Raw genomic sequence first — 17,250 nt, 5'->3', positions numbered from 1 at the left:
GTCCCGAGGAGGGGGTTTCAGGATGCGAGTTGGAGGAGACAGCCCTGAATCTCTGAGATGGGAGAAAAGGATCCACATAGACCATTCTTCTCCCCGATGTCAGAATGAAAAGATGGTTGCGAGCGGGTTAGAATATGTCACTCCAAAATATGCCACTTTGTCATAGAGATTATTTTGAGCTGAAGAAATTGAGAATCAACAGATACGGAGAGCTCTCCTTCCTCCCTTGTCTGCCTGAAAGCAGGGCATACATTTCCTTTTGTGAGCATGTCCTATTGGCGCCAGTACCAGGAGGAGAGCGACTCTTATCACCCGAGACTGAGAGTGGGCACCATAAACAACCCTAATTAAAATAACCCTCATCTCCGGTTAGTTTCCGCATATATTTCCTAGTCACTTTCCCACAATTTGTTATCCCTTGAAGCCCAAACCCCATCCTTTTGTTAGAATGGTATATAAGCCCCCACCCAAGTCTAACCAGTTCATTGAGTTTCCCTTTTCTATAAATTCCCTTCCATGTAAAATATTCATAAAATCATGTTTTCTCCTGTTAATCACTCTCCTGTTAGTTAAATTTGCAGGCCCCCATTCACGGAACCTAAGAGGATAGAGGATATAAAACAACATGAAGAGAAAGTGATAACAAGTTTAAGATTAACCTTCCAACCCGACGCTAGCCCAGACCCTTCAGTCATCTTGAATCTTGCTAATTTATTAGACGAACAGCATTTCAGGTAACATAGCCATGGAAAAGTTCCTCCACACTGTAGAGTAAAAGATGATGCATTACCAGAGAGCCCTGTATCTTACTTCTCAATTTGCTGATATGGCAAAATGGGAAATAAAAAATGTGAGGGAAAAGTCAGAGAGAGATCGGAAAACCTTGACCTAGGCACTTCCTCAAGAAGAATAAGGAGCCCACCCTGTATCTTACTTCTCAATTTGCTGATATGGCAAAACAAGAAATAAAAAATGTGAGGGAAAAGTCAGAGAGAGACCGGTAAAACCTTGACCTAGGCACTTCCTCAAGAAGAGTAAGAAGCCCAGCCAGTGTGGCTCAGTGGTAGAGCATTGACCTATGAACCAGGAGGTCATGGTTGGATTCCCGGTCAGGGCACATGCCCAGGGTTGTGGGCTCAATCCTCAGTGGGGGGCATGCTGGAGGCAGCCAATCAATGATTCTTTCTCATCATTGATGTTTCTATCTCTCTCTCTCTCCTTCTCCCTTCCTCTCTGAAATCAATAAAAAACTATTTTTAAAAAAGAAGAAGAGTAAAGAAAAAAGAGCAGGAGAAAGAAAGAGACCAGATTTAGAAAATGCTGCTCAACTACATGGTGTTAAAAAGTTTGATACTCTGGACCCCTTACCCCACACCTTCAATAAGGGAACATACTACATAAAACAAGAATATGTAAAAAAAAAAAAGTTTGATGAAACATCAAGCTTACTTGAGAGGTGTGATTGATAGCAAATTTAATTGCAATTTCTACTCGGCTGCTTTGGTGTACGGCGACTCCTGTGTTAATAGTAATAGAGTGAAACTTGTTCTGCTGAGCAAGGGCCCCCTGTTCACAGCAACTGCCAAGGTGATGACCTCGGCTACAGCGACAGCTTTCTGATTTACAGAAAACAACCACCCAAGAGATTATTCCATACATAGCTGTTGGCTGGGCAAGGAGCCCTCAGCAGCTTACTCCCACCTCATAGAAAGATCTTGGACATAATCTCAAAACACACACTTGCCAATGAATGCATTTCCAGCCCACGGGCAAACACTCTCCAGTAGGTTTGGGAGCTGGCTACGTAAATAAATATTTGCTTAATCTTGCTCATTATGATTCTGCATCTGCCACTTTAGTGGCTCCCTTAACAGCTCCCAAGTTCTTTGGCCGCATTGAGCCTAAATTTCCTCACCTACCAATTGGGGGTGCTTGCACCTTCCTTACAATATTGTTCTCAGGATTCAAAGGGCTTAGACTTACAGCAAGAGGCATTAGGGCTCAGAAGGAAGTTGCCGTTATGTTTTGGGAGATATCCCACAGGCTGGACCCTGGATGTTTCCCCCAGGTTCCCTGGTGTGACAGGAAAGTCGTACCTACTGTTCAAAGTGTTATGAAAGGAACATCTCAAAGCACGCGAGACCTTTGAAGGGAGTTTTCGGTTCTGAGCATCAAACCGAGACTCAGATGCAAAGCTGCTCTGCCTCGCAGTCACCGGGGACGGAAATAAGATTGACTAAGAAGACTTTGCTACTGAACTGATAGGCTCCCTCCCACCCCACAGGGGGCCCTCTCTGCTCTGATTTCTCCAGGGTTGTCATCCTGGCGTATGTCACCGTCTAAATAAGCCATCACTTTTTAAGGGAAGAAAGCAAAGGCTCCCTCCTAGACCCAGAGGAAGCCTCCCGTGGCATAGCTGCACAAAATCACAACCGGAAAAGACAACAATGCATCTGGTGACTCACTCCAGGAGGAATTTGCGTGGGGAGAGTGGGCTGCCGTGACTGCCCCAAATCCCACTTTATAAGAAGATTAACCCAGGATCATTTACATTCCCCTTTTGTCTCCTTTGGAGAGGCTGCTTGTTTAGCAAAAGACAAACATTTAGAGGCATCTGAGATCTTTCGGTGATCTCTCGCTGTAGTGCGAAGGGGTGCCCCGCGCACGGTTCTGCCTGAAGTACCAGGAAGAAATTTCCATTTCAATATTGCACGGGAAGCTATTAGTGCATCGCTGTTGTCACGTCTCCTTCACAGCTTCTTTAACAGATGATTTACCATTGGAAATTGAGTTGTTTTCAAAAGGATTCTAAGTTCTAAAAGAAAGCCTTGACAACGATGTTTCTTGCACCACAATCATGAAAGTTCTGGTCTGTCCTCTGAGGAGGAGACAAACAAAGCAGGAAAAAAAGGCCCTAGCCAGTTTGGCTCAGAGGAGAGAGCACTGGCCTGCAGACTGAAGGGTCCTAGGTTCGATTCCGGTCAAGGGCACATGCCCGGGTTGCGGGTTCGATCCCCAGTAAGGGGGTGCACGAGGCAGCTGATCAATGACTGTCTCTCATCATTGATGTTTCTATCTCTCCCTCTCCCTTCCTCTCTGAAATTAATAAAAGTATATATTTTTTAAATAGCAGGAAAAAAGTATGACCAGATATTGTTGGTCACAGGAAAGAACAGTGGGTTAGGCCGCAACTCCTAGGTTAATTTCTGGTGCTCCACCACTCTGAAGCAGAGGGCTTCGAATAAAGCTTTTAATCTGTGGACTTTCAGAATGGGTTGAATTAAATATTGATTATGCTTCCTCTCCACTCAAATATTCTAAGAATCAAATGTAGAACAAAAACACCTGAACTCAAACCCTGAACCACAAGTTAGGAGATCTGGAATCTAGTGCTGCTCTATTAACCTGTTGTGTGACCTTGGACAAGTCACATGAAAAATTAAAAATAGCCAATCAATTTTTTCACTCACCATGGAGCACTCACCAAGTACAAGGAAGTGGGCATTATCATACCAGTTCGTCATAAGAACTTTATGAATATGTCTCATTATTATGTTCATTTTGAAGAGAAGGAAATTGAGTCCCAGAAAGGTTACATAAGATCACCCAGTCAGCAAGTAGTTGGGTTAAATTTGAATCCATGATGCCCATAATGTGCCCTTGAGACTTCATAAAAGACATCCTTGCCAGTGTGACCTCAGAAGATAGGAGATTACATCCATCCAGCCTTCCATCCAGCTAGCCATGCATGCATAGTCTCTGAAAAGCACAAACCACTACAAAGCACAAGCCATGTCTACTTATATCTGAGAAGAACCCTCAATACATTTAGAGCAGCAGCTCTTAAATGCAGTGCAAGGAACCCCAAGGATCCGTGGACAGGAAGCAGACAGTCACTGAACCTAGGAAATTGAATGCAAATATTTTTGTGGGCATCTCTGTGCCACATTTCTGGAGCAAAGGCCCATGGCTTTCATCATATTCCCAAAGATATCTCTGATTCTCAAGAATGTAAGAACCACTGGTCCAGAGAAATGGAACTGAAAACACTACTTGACATATCTCATTTGTTCCTTTAGCCACACTATGTGGTGGGCACTACTTTCTCCCATTTTATGGATGAGAAAACTGAGACTCACATGCCAAAAGCAACCTTCCCGAATCCACACAATTTGTTTTTTGTTTTTTTTTAAAATATATTTTATTGATTTTCTACAGAGAGGAAGGAGAGGGATAGAGAGTCAGAAACATCGATGAGAGAGAAACATCGATCAGCTGCTTTCTGCATGCCCCCCACTGGGGACGTGCCTGCAACCAAGGCACATGCCCTTGACCGGAATCGAACCGGGGACCCTTGAGTCCGCAGGCCGACGCTCTATCCACTGAGCCAAACCGGTTCTGGCACACACAATTTGTTTGATGGGGATCACTGCTGGCTGCCTCATAGCGCTTCCATTCCAGATGCTTAATCTAAGGCAGATGATGTACAGTACTCTCCAGGTGAATGTTAATAGACCAGGAATAGGAGCATGTCCAATACTCACCCAACTACACTTGTATTCTGTGGCTGGGTTTTCTACCTCTTCTGCTTTGGGGAACCAACCTTAGAAGAAAACTTATGCTAAGAGGAAGCTGGCATTAAAATAGACACAGTGGTAGAGTGGTCAGATAAAACACTGGATGTCCAGTTCAATTTGAATTTCAGATAAACAATGAATAACGCTTTAGCATAAGTATTCCCTAATAATACATGGGACATAACTTTGTACTGAAAAAGTATTAATTATCTATCAGAATTCAAATTTATCCAGGTGTCCTGTATTTTTATGGGCTAAATGTGGCACAATGGACCTGACAACTATACAGCATCTGAGGCCTGCACTACCTCTTGACTTTAGGTTATGTAAGGCCATTGATTCCTGCATTGCTTAAGCAGTCGAGAATTTCTGTCACTTGCACCCCAATGCATCCTATCTCATGCAGCAAATCAGTGGTTCCAACCCCAGCAGGAAGGGTGCAGAATGCAAGCTCACAGCATCATACTAAATCCCAGAAGGACAGAAACTCCACACCATATTAAAAGCTACAAAGCCCGTACTTGTGTGGCTTTTTTTTCTATAAGAACGCAGTTTGACAGACTTACTGGAATTCATCAGATTCTCCTCAGTCAATGTAAATTCTGTATTATATAGTCACAGGATGTGAATTCATTTACACTGTAAAACTCTTTCATGTATACTAACAAACTCTAAAGTCATGCCAGAGATGACTGCTCATAGCCACCCCAAATCACAAAAACAAAAGCACCTAGCAATTCCAGATGAAGGATCCCAATTTTTAGACATTAATGCTAAATTTCATGTAATTTTGTTTAGAAAGAAAAATCAACTGGCTCCATAGAAAAGTTTGACTTTAGATAAAATCTGAAACATTGTAAAGTAATCAAATAAAATAGCAAGGAGGTTATGGGAGTGAGTAGAACCGATTGACTGAATAGGTAGCCACAGGACTGAATTGCTATTTAAGGGTAAATGGGCACGCCTGTGCACATGTGCGTGTGTGCAAGTGTGTGAGTGTGTGTGTGTGTGTGTGTGTGTGTGTGTGTGTGTGTGTGTGTGTCTTGGCCATACTATTTACACAGCATCAAAAATTACAAGGTAATGAACCTAAGACATTTATATGCAATACCAGGTATATGATCAATGAACAAAAACAGGATGTTTAGTCAGCTATGACAGTTATGAGAAGACCAAACAAACCTGTACTTATTTGCATCCACAAGTTTCGAAGCCCTGCTCTGGTATAGAGAATCCCTATAACTTGGAACACACAGCATTAACATCACATCATCTGGGCTCCCCTCAAGCCCATAAAAGGTGATAACTCAGGGTATGTCAGCATAGAACACTGTGAAGTTAAGAAAAGTTCTAACAAAGATATCTTAGGAAAAAGCAATATATGTGTATGTATGTATGTAACTGTATTAAAAGAAATTTGATGTACAATATTCCTGGGTATAATCCTATGAAAATGTTAACTGTCCCCAAATTAATCTATAAATTTAACAAGCCCTGGATCAAAATACCAATAGGTATGGATTTGGGGGTGGGGGGAATCAGAGGAGCACCTGATAAAATGTTTGTTATCTTCCTGAAAAAGAAGAGCAAAGGGAAGGAGATGAGCCCAAATAGATATTAAAAGTATTATAAAGTAAAACCAGAATAATGTGGTAGGACCACAGGACTATATAGAAGCTCAAAGGAACAGAACCAAAAGTCCAGACACAGATCCATGTATTTATACAAGGATTTGTTCATTGATGAAAGTGGGCATCTAAAAGCCACAGGAAAAATTGAATTTTTCAGTAAACAATGTTGGCTACCATTTAGGAGAAAAGAACATAAATGGCTTGTGAGTTTTGCTGGTGAGATGGCTTTTAAAAGTCCGAAGTGCTAGGTATCCACCGATAGGTGAATGGATAAAGAAGATGTGATGCATACGCACAATGGAATATCACTCAGGAATATGAAAAAATTGAAATCTTACCATTTGCAACAACATTGATGGACATAGAGGGTATTATGCTAAGTGAAATAACTCAGAACGAGAAAGACAAATACCATATGATTTCACTTATATGTGCAATCTAAAACAAAACAAAATAAAACAAATGAACAAACAAAACAAAAGAAAAGCAAACCCATAGAAACAGAACAAACTGATGATTGTCAGAGGGGAGGTGATTGGGGGATAGGTGAAAAGGTGAAGGGGAATAAGAGGTATAAACTTCTAGTTATAAAATAAATAAGTCATGGGAAGGTAATATACATCGCAGGGAATGTAGTCAATAATATCACAAGCCCTAGCCAGTTTGGCTCAAGGGATAGAGCACCAGCCCATGGACTGAAGGGTCCTGGGTTCGATTCTGGTCAAGGACACATACCTAGGTTGCAGGCTCAATCTCTGGCCCTGGTTGGGGAAGCAACCAATCGATGTGTCTCCCTCACATCGATGTTTCTCTCTCTCTGTCTCTCTCTCTCTCCTTTCTACTCTCTCTAAAAATCAATGGAAAAATATCCTTGGGTGAGGATTAACAACAACAATAATATCATAACAATTTTGTGTGGTGATAGATGGGACCTAGACTTATTGTGGTGATCTCATTGTAAGGTATACAATGTTGAATCACTATGTTGTACACTTGGAGCTAATATAATATTGTACGCTAACTATACTAAAGTATAAATAAAATAAAATACAAAATTGAAAAAAAAGTCTGAAGTGGCAGAAAATAAATAGTAAACCGTTACCACCCATGGAACAGTAAGCTAATGTGCTATAGCCATGAACCTTCAACTTATGGTTTCCCAACAAAAAAAGGGAATGTGGTCAATTCCTTGGAAGAAGGAATGGGGTGCACTCTGCCACCCTGTTGGACTTCACTTGGTTCCCTTCACCCATCACCCCACCCCAAACCCTCTCTGCAGTCAAAATGGCCCTACCACCCATCCCCCTCCATAGGACAAAAGAATCCTGGAAACTAAAAGATTTCTCTGCACATCGTGGGATTCCCTGATCTCCATAACTGTTGAAGGCACCAAGGCAAACAATTGGAGAGTTATCCAAGATCAGGAGTAAGTCTCACCTGTTTCCTCTTTTCAGGGGGAAGGGAAGGATCTCCATCCTACAAAGAAACAAATGCTACATTTTAGGTGTTTTTTTTAATGTGCTTAGATTCAAGGAACTGAACCAAACTATGAACTAGATTCAGACCCTCCCGAGCCCCACCCCCTGCAACCAGTAATGTGCTGAACCAAGTTCAGATATGCTTTCAAAAAATTAGCTACAAATTCAACCAGACTTATTTTGGAAAAACCTCTGAGGAATCAGTTCCATTTAAGACCAAACCTGTATATTTTCTAAAACTGTATGAACCAAAAACAAACAAACAAAAAACAAACAAACAAACCCAAAACTGCATTTCTCAAAATTATTTTTGAGCAGAGCCAATCTTATGTAATATTTCATTTGGTTTGAGTTGAGTTCCTCTTTACATTGTTAGATCCAAAGGAATAGCAATGGATACACATATACACACTTGAGTTTTCTCTATGAACAGAATAATATGGGGAGGGGGTGGAAAAGACATGCTCAAAATAAAAGAAAATTAACTGAGAACTTCCAGTTCTATTGGATTTTTGTCTTAAAAGAATTCAATTTCTCTCCCTTGTGGGTCATCCGGGACTACAAATATCTCAGGTGAATGAGTAAATGCTCAATAATGAGTACACTTTTATCTGATGCTGTCCACATATAGGTCAACAGTACTTTAACCCGAGGAATCTTCCTACTCTATTTCTGTGCCAGGACAGTTCAATGAGCCCAGTACAAATGGTTAAATATTAGCAATAGTGCCAACACTTTATAAAGAGGCTGCATAGATGAGTAAAAAAGAAGCAGGAATGCTCTTGGTATCCTCCATTTCCATATAATTTATACCCTTAAAAATCTTGCTGTATAAAACCCTAAAGAAAACCTAAATGCTCACGATAAGAGAAAGGTTTAAAAAATGAAAATATTACTATGCAACTATGTTTAAAAATGAACTATATTTGTATGTATGACCTAGAGAGATGTCCAAAATAAGATGTGAGTGAAAAGAGCACGTTTTAGAACAACATTTATACCGTGCTGTCCAACAGAACTCTGTTGAGATGGAAACACCCTACATGGAACTGTCCAGCAGAGTGGCCACCATGACAATGCTCCACAGCCATGCAATGCAACACAGTCACCACCAGCCACCTATGCCAACTGAGTCCATGAAATGTGATGAGACTGAAGAACTGAGTTTTCAATTCTATTTAATTCTAATTAATTTAAAATGGAATTTAAATAACCACATGTGGTTTCTGTATTAGACAGGGCAGATTTATAAATACTCCATAGGAACAAACGATTAAGTAAACTGGCACACAAACACATATGTGTACGTGTATGTGTACGTGTATGCTTCATAGGTGCCCGAGTAAGCCGTCTGGAAGGACTGGGTTGTGGAGGATTTAGGGGTGATGACATTCACCTCTTAATTTTCCCACTTTGGAACTGTTTGAATTCAATCCTTTTTTGAGGAAACGGCATGTTGAAATGCCCCCTTTCTATCTTAACCAGGGAACAGGAATGCCACGGTGACGTCATACGTACGATCAGCTCTCGGTATTTCTTCTTCAGGGACTGGTGACGTTCTCGGAGCTGGTTGGCCATGAGTTTGTACTGGTCCCTTTCCTGCTGGCATGTGTCCAGCTCCTTGGAGAGGATCAGCAGGGCCTCCTTTTTGCTCTCCAGCTTCCTTTTGCACACCAGGTACTGCAAAAGAAGTCCAAGCAACTGGTCAGGACCTCAACAGGACTCCATTTACCATACCCTGCCGGCTTGTTTTATTTGTTTGTTTTTTGTTGTTGTTCTGTTGCTTGTTTTGTTTTTAGAGAACATATACCCAGAAGCATTTGTCAGTAACTGACATAGGCACCTAAGGCTGGGACAGTACCTAACCTATCCCTCAGGACAGAACCCAAGCTTTGGATGCTCATGAACTTTGGCAAACTGGGTCAGATAAAATCATTCCATTACAAATAAGTAAAACAGTAGAATACTTTAAAAAAATTACATAGCTAAACAGATAGATAGCTGGACCCCAATAATTTTGTTTAAAAGGATTTCTATATCCAGATAAGATTATGTAAAATTTTGTTAAAATTTTACAAAATGATATACACAGAAGGACACTTAATAAGACATTTGTATATCACTAACAATTATCTCTTGGTAGCAAAATTATTTGCATGTTTTAAAAATTTTATTCTTTTTTAAAAATATATATTTTTCTTGATTTCAGAGGGGAAGGGAGAGGGAGAGAGAGATAGAAACATCAATGATGAGAGAGAATCATTGATCGGCTGCCTCCTGCACACTCCCCACTGGGGATTGAGCCTGCAACCCCTGCATGTGCCCTGACCGGGATTGAACCATGACCTCCTGGTTCATAGGTGGATGCTCAACCACTGAGCCATGCCGGTCAGGCTAAAACTTTTATTCTTTATGCTTTTCTATGCTTTCTAAATTTTCTAGACTAAACTCATATGGTGTCTATTATTTAAAAAACACAGAAATATTATTTAAAATAATTTAATTGAACCATAAATCATTGCAATAGATTGCACCTGTCCACACAACACAGCAGACATTTTCTCACTTGAGAATTTTGGTTCACATATTTGACCAAGATATACACAACTTCTGTGATTCCAACACAGCCCCCTCCTAGCAGAAACCAATTTTACGAACTAAGTATGTTAGCCACATTTGGAATTATCCCCAAACAGTCAAGTGTACCTTATGGAAACTCTTTGTCCATCCTTCTCCCCACTCCCCCCACTATGAACCACCCCCACGTGACAACCACCCAGCACATGGGCCAGCATGAGCCCTGACCAGGACTTCTTTACTTTCATTGGCTATACCGCACCGTCTGGTGTTATTCACATATGTGAAATGTGGCACTAAATACCTTTTGAATTTGCCCTGTAAAAGACCAAATTCAGAGCATTCATGAAAACAATTTATAGTTTCATTATACACTCTGACATGAGCACTTTGTCATTGTGGACGCTCACACAAAGAAGAGAGAATCAGCACTCCCGAAACATTTGAGTCAATGCTCTTTTATGGACAAAAAGCATTACTCATATAGAGAGCTTGCTCAGAACTGACTTTGTTAAGTTCAATTTTAAATAAATGAAAGGGGAAAAAGAGAGTTTTGTGCATTAGCACAATTTTTTTTCCTTTAAAAAAAAAAAAGTAATTGCTTGGCTTCCAAAACAAAGGGGAGAGAAAAGCCATTCTGAGACGGATTTGAGTTCTAAGGGAGGACACTTCCACCTTGGATGAATCTTATTCCTGGCAGTAATGAGGTTGGAATCCTGCCTTAAAATGTCCTGGATTTTAAGACTTTGACATCCTCTTCATGGAGGCAAAATGGTTCTGTTGCCACAGTGATTTCTCAAGAGTAAAATCCCCAACGAGTAAATATCAAAGGCAAGTGGCTCAGAAACCTAAGCTGCAATGTCCTAAGGGAGGTATTGAGATTTCACAGGAAAAAAATACCGTTTACACACAATTGAACAGACCTGCCCTTGTGCCTTCGGTTCTTTGCCCGTAATCAGCAGCGGTGGTTGCTGATTACAAATCACTGCTATTAGTATTGGTGGCATCACGACAGCCACCTTTGTCCCTTCAATTTATCAGATCCAAATCTGAGGCCCCAAGGATACCCAGTGTCTTCCGACCTCGGGAAAGAAAATCCCAGTGGCATGGAGACACGGTAAGGAGCGGTAGGCAAGATGAGTTGTAACATCCGGTCTACGAAGCAGAACAGGCCCTCGCCACCACTGTTGGCAAAGTGGAAACTCAAGTTCCCTGACCTTGAACTGCAATCAGTTAGGGTCCAAGAGAGAAACTGTTTCTCTCTCAGGGCCTGGTTGAAATGGGGCCTCGGAAGCTGTGGTGCCCACCCTTCCCTTGGGTCGAGGGTACCTGGCAGAAAACAGGCAGAGGCCTCTGCTCAGACCCCAGTGGCCAGGATCTGAGGAGCAGGACCATTGTAGTTCAGTTCCCCTCAGGCACAGAAAACAGGACAATTAGGACTCTACTAAAGGGTAAAAAAGCAAATGCATTCTGTGTAGATCAGGGGTCCTCAAACTTTTTAAACGGGGGGCCAGTTCACTGTCCCTCAGACCGTTGGAGGGCCAGACTATAGTTTTAAAAAAACCTATGAACAAATTCCTATGCACACTGCACATATCTTATCTTGAAGTAAAAAAACAAAACTGGAACAAATACAATATTTGTATTTGCATGTGGCCCGCGGGCCGTAGTTTGAGGAGCCCTGGTGTAGATGATGAAGTCACACCAACGAAAGGGTGGTCTTTACAAAGCCAGGGTTGGACTGCTGTTTCCTCTGCTTACTATGGTCTACAGCAGTGAAGTTCAAAAATTGTAGTCCACGTCTATCATTTTTACCAGAAGCTTAGGCTGAAACCTCATTTCTAAAGCAGCTCAGAGGGGTGCTGCCCTGGCAAAGGTGGGACGCTTCCCCTGATGAGGCCTCATCAACAAGGAGCCCTGGAAAAGACTGCCCTGCACCATCTCGGGAGGCTCATGAACATGCAGATTCCCAGGCCCAGCCCAGACCCACTGAATCGGAGTCCGGTGACTGGCTCAGGAAGCCCCACTGTTCGCACATGGCACAGGTGATTCTCACTCCCATCTACACTTGGAAAACCCAGGCTCAGGAGGTTCCAGCTTTATGGTGTCTCAAAAGTTAGAACCAACTACAATAGTCTGGAAGGACCAAGAAGCCAGCTGCAGTCCACAAGTTCAGGACCAAGGAATGGTCTCAGCATTGTTCTGGGGTGTCTGTGCCACCTTCCGTAGCACAGAGGGGTTCTAAACAAGTACAAGCATTTTCCTAATAACCAGTGATGTTGATGTACTCCTATGTTCATTTCAGCATTATTTGTAATAGTCAAGACATGGAAACAACCAAAGTGTCATCAAGGGATGAAAGGATAAAGAAGGTGTGGTCCATGTACACAGTGGAATACTACTCGGCCATAAAAATGACAACACGTTGCCATTTGTGACAACATGGATAGATCTTGAGGGAATTATGCTAAGTGAAATAAATGAGACGAAAAAGGATAAAGTCATTTGATTTCACTCTGAGACTATAAAATAAAAAAGTAACAAACGAACTGACAAAACAAACAAAAACAAATCATAGATATTGACAACAGAATGGTGGTTATCAGAGGGACAGGGGTGTGGGGAAGGCAGAAATGGACATGGGGTCAAATATATGATAACAGAAGGAAACTAGACTTTAGGTGGTGAACCCACAAGTGTATACTGATCTCGAATTATAATGTTGTACACCTGAAATTTATATGATATTATTAACCAATGTTACCTCAATAAATTTAATTTTTTAAATGCCTAAGTATAAGCACAGACTATATTTCACTGCATCTGGCCAAAGACCCTATGTATGCAGAGTCTCAATGAAATAACAACAGGAGCCTCTGGGAGGAATGTGTTCGTGGGGTATTGGGGACAGGAATGGGACTTCTGACTCATTCTAAAATGATGATAGCTTAGTCCCTGTAATGACAGCTGTTAAAATGTCCCATTTCCTATCTCTCTAATTGGACACAACCAATCAAAAAATCTGGAAGGAAAGAAAAAGGCCCTAAAGATACTCTTGTTGGAGCTCTAACCAATCAGCAAACTCGTCGATCTACTCCTCAGCCTTAGACGGGCTCAATCATAACACAGAAAGCGAGACCAGCCAGAGCTTGGGATGTTTTGGCTCCTAGAAGAGGATGAATAAGCGTAGATGATGGAGAAGGTGGGTGGAGAGCAGTAACCACCAGGCAGAGCCAAGAGGCTTCCATCCCGATGTAGGTCTAAAGATGAGCTAATCCTGAACCACTGGGACCCCAGGAAAACCACAGAACACAGGTACAAAACCAACACACACTGCCTGGGCCTCAGTTTCCACATCTGGAATATGAAGGGGTGTTCCCAGGGTGACCTCTAATTTGAGAAACCCACAATTTCAACACCACATCCAATATGATTGGGGGTGAACAGTGTCAGGGAAAACACTGGGGGTGAGGGACTCCAGTCCAGGAGGTATGACTCACTCCAAGCACCCAGAGACCACCTGGTCTAGGACAGAGCCCGCTCAGTGAGTTCGAAAGATCATCCACGACAGAGGCAATGCCAGAATCTCAACATTGCAGGGCCTTCAGCCATCTTGTTGAAAGGGGTGCTAGACCTGTGTTTGCAGGAGCAGTATATGATAGAATGAGAAAAGACTAAACGTGTATGTGGTCAACATCAGTGCCTCTCTCCAATATTTCCTGTTCTCCTCTACTTCCCGACATGTGGAGGACCTGTCCTTCCCCATGGGTTTGAAGTAAGGCAAAGCCGTGTAATTTGCTTTATCCAAGAAAATGGGGCTGGAAGAAACATGAGAAATTTCTAGGGTGGAAGCACTTAAGAGTCAAGGTAAGAATCCCCAAGCTTTCTCCTCTGCTGTTGCAACAGCTGTGGAAGTATGTGTTGCTATGGAGGTGCCATAAGAACAAATCAGCCTGGAGCATGGAGCCAACACACAGGCAACTGCCCTGGAGAGTCATTTGGGTCCCCAGAGAAATCTGTGTGATCAGGAAATAAACGTTTGTAGTGTTAAGTGTCAGAGATCGGGGGTGTTTGTTACCAGAGCATAACTTAGCCCATCCTGACTGGTACAGTTCATATCAAATAGTGGGAAGGTGAAAGACTGGTGGAGGTTATATTTGCTCTTGCTCTGTGCTTCTGCTGAGTCACCACAATGGTGCTCAGGATGAACATTTTCACTGTTACTATCATTATTAAAAACACACACACACAAAAAAAACAAAGTTTTGTGACAAATGCTTTTTATGTATGATCAATCACCTTTCGTCCTCACAACATAATGAGATCACTATGTTATTATTATCTTCATTTTATAAATGAGAATGTGGATCTTAAAGAGTTAAGTAATGTGCCCAGGGATTGGCAGACCCAGAATGCAAACCCAGGTCTTTGTAGAGCCAAGCCTGTGAAACTCCAATTCTTGACAAACTAAACATTCTGTGCTCGCCCCCCAAAGAAACTCAGAATATTCCTGGAGTTGGTTACTACATGGAGTTGGTCATCCCAGCACAAAGAAGCTAAGGAAGGGCACTTTTGAATGTGGTTATTTTTTAGACCTAGAACAAACGGGTAAAACCATTATAGTTTCACCCAACCCCCTCTCTCTAAAACTAGTGGGCCTGCCTCTCCTTTCCTCAGATTCAAGGCCTGAAAGAAGAAGGGGGAAAACCCACAAAAGAACCGGCAAGCATCTGTCCCCTCTGCTCCTTGTGAGGCAGCCAAGCAGAAGCTATGGGTTTCCATCTACGTGTAAGAAATGGATAAGACCAGAGGACCTCACAGAGGAACCATAGAGCTTTCCCCAAAAGCTGCTTGGTCGTAATGGGGGCTTTTCTATAAGTGATAGTGGGTCTCCATTATTCATTCAACAAATATTTGCTGGGTGTCTTCTATGTGTTAGGCACTGAGCCAAGCATTGGTCTCCTAAAGGGATAAAGGTTCCTGTTGATTTTGAAAAGGAAAAACACGGAACCCAGAGAACATTTTACTTCCACAATCCCTTATGGGTGTTTTTGTTTGTTTGTTTTTGGAAACCCCCAAATTTCTAAAAACTGCAACCATATTCATACCCTGTTAATGACTTCAGCTGGTGTGAGGGTGTTTATGGTCCTTATGCCACTGAGTATGAATATGCATACATTTGCTGAAGGTGAATCAATGTGTTTGAGTATAGGCCGCTGCCCACGCCTCTACTGGGGATAATACAAGATACACAGTACGCTATCACATTTCCTTTCCGCCACCCAAAATTCCTGATCGGACACATTTGGGGCCCAAGCATTCTGGACAGGGAACCCAACTTTTATTTGAAAGTCACCCTTGCAAATCCTCCACAGTTTCAATGAGATATGTGTGACTAAAATCAAATCTTTCTCAAACAGTAATTGCCCAAAATCTAAACATGCATTAGATGTCTACTTCCTCACGTAGTCCAAGAAAAACTAAAAGTACATCCCAGTCCTAACCGGTTTGGCTCAGTGGATAGAGCGTCAGCCTGCGGACTAAAAGGTCCCAGGTTCAATTCTGGTCAAGGGCATGTACCTTGGTTGCAGGCACATCCCCAGTAGGAGGTGTGCAGGAGGCAGCTGATCTATGTTGCTCTCCCATTGATATTTCTAACTCTCTATCCCTCTCCCTTCCTCTCTGTAAAAAATCAATAAAATATCTTTTTTAAAAAAGCAGTGACTTCTAAAAAAATAAATAAATAAAATTAAAAATAAATAAATAAAAGTACATCCCATGCAGTAAACGTTAGGCTGCCGTCATGCTGAACTGCTATCCCACAGCCTCCTAATTTCTTTATTCTTTAGCTGAACATGAATGCTGTGGCTGGGAAAACCTCACAGATAACCCAAGTGACTTGCAAAGAACAAGGCTCCTGGCTGCCAACAGTCCATGACAGTGTTTGCCAAATTGTGGGTCATGATACATTAGTCTGGGTGATGAAATGAATTCAGTTACAATCCTCATTTTCTTCTTCTTTTTTTTAACATTTTTTTTAATTTTAGAAAGAGGAAGGAAGGGAAAGGGAGAGAGAAACATCAGCCCTGGCTGGTTTGGCTAAGTGGATAGAGTATCAGCCCATGATCTGAAAGGTCCTGGGATTTGATTCCAGTTAAGGGCATATACCTCAGTTGCAAGTTCTGGGCCCTGGTCAGGATGCATGCAGGAGGCAACCAATTGATGTGTCTCTCTCAAATCAATGTTTCCCTCTGTCACTCCCTCTCTCTTCCACTCTCTCTAAAAATCAATGGAAAAAATATCCTCGGGTGAGGATTAACAACAACAGCAACAAAATGAGAGAGAGAGAGAGAGAGAGAGAGAGAGAGAGAGAGAGAGAGAGAGATTTGTTGCTCCACTTACGTATTCATTGGTTGATTCTTGTATTTGCCCTGACCGGGGACTGAACCTACAACCTTGGTGTATCAGGACAACACTCTAACCAACTGAGCCAACCCCCAGGGCCAATCTCATTTTCTTAAAAAAATAAATAAATAAAGAAGATACACAATAGACCAGAAAATATCAGCATGAATCCCATGCAGTAAAGGTAAGTTTTGTCTCATGGAACTTTTTTTGAATATGTGTATGAGAATAAACACACCTATATGCCTATTTTCACGCATTTATTTCCGACTGCCATTGAAAAAGTTTGAAAACTACTATTTTTTAATAAGCCACTCTGCACATGTATTCATTCAGCCAACAACTATTTAGTGAAAGGCACCAAGAGAGGCAAAAGTGAGGCTGTGGGGTGGGGGTGGGGCAGGGAGGAAAAGCTACAGGGACGAAAGGATGCTTGGAATGACTTTTGAGTGATGGTAGGTATAAAAGGCATAAAATAAAGGCCACTATGTAATGGAAATAATTAGCTGGTTCTTTGGGATTGAGGCACCACTCTGATTAATTAATACCTGCTCTGCCCATCTCCCTGAAGCGACTGTGAGC

At 41.9% G+C, this 17,250-nt stretch overlaps 1 protein-coding gene across 1 annotated transcript in view; it reads right to left on the bottom strand.

Moving 5' to 3' along the window:
* CCDC149 (coiled-coil domain containing 149) overlaps positions 1–17,250 on the bottom strand; it is a 92,172-nt gene that overhangs the window by 55,060 nt on the left and 19,862 nt on the right. Inside the window, exons 2-3 of the mRNA XM_014548903.1 lie at positions 9,205–9,366; positions 7,646–7,684 (exon numbers count right to left, since the gene is read on the bottom strand). Coding sequence (XP_014404389.1) covers positions 7,646–7,684; positions 9,205–9,264 — 99 coding nt within the window. The 5' untranslated portion in view covers positions 9,265–9,366. The remainder of the gene's footprint in view (positions 1–7,645; positions 7,685–9,204; positions 9,367–17,250) is intronic.

Source organism: Myotis brandtii, unplaced genomic scaffold (assembly GCF_000412655.1).
Source record: "Myotis brandtii unplaced genomic scaffold, ASM41265v1 scaffold525, whole genome shotgun sequence".
NCBI classification, from domain to species: Eukaryota; Metazoa; Chordata; class Mammalia; order Chiroptera; family Vespertilionidae; genus Myotis; species Myotis brandtii.
This window is presented reverse-complemented; position numbering and strand designations above follow the sequence as displayed.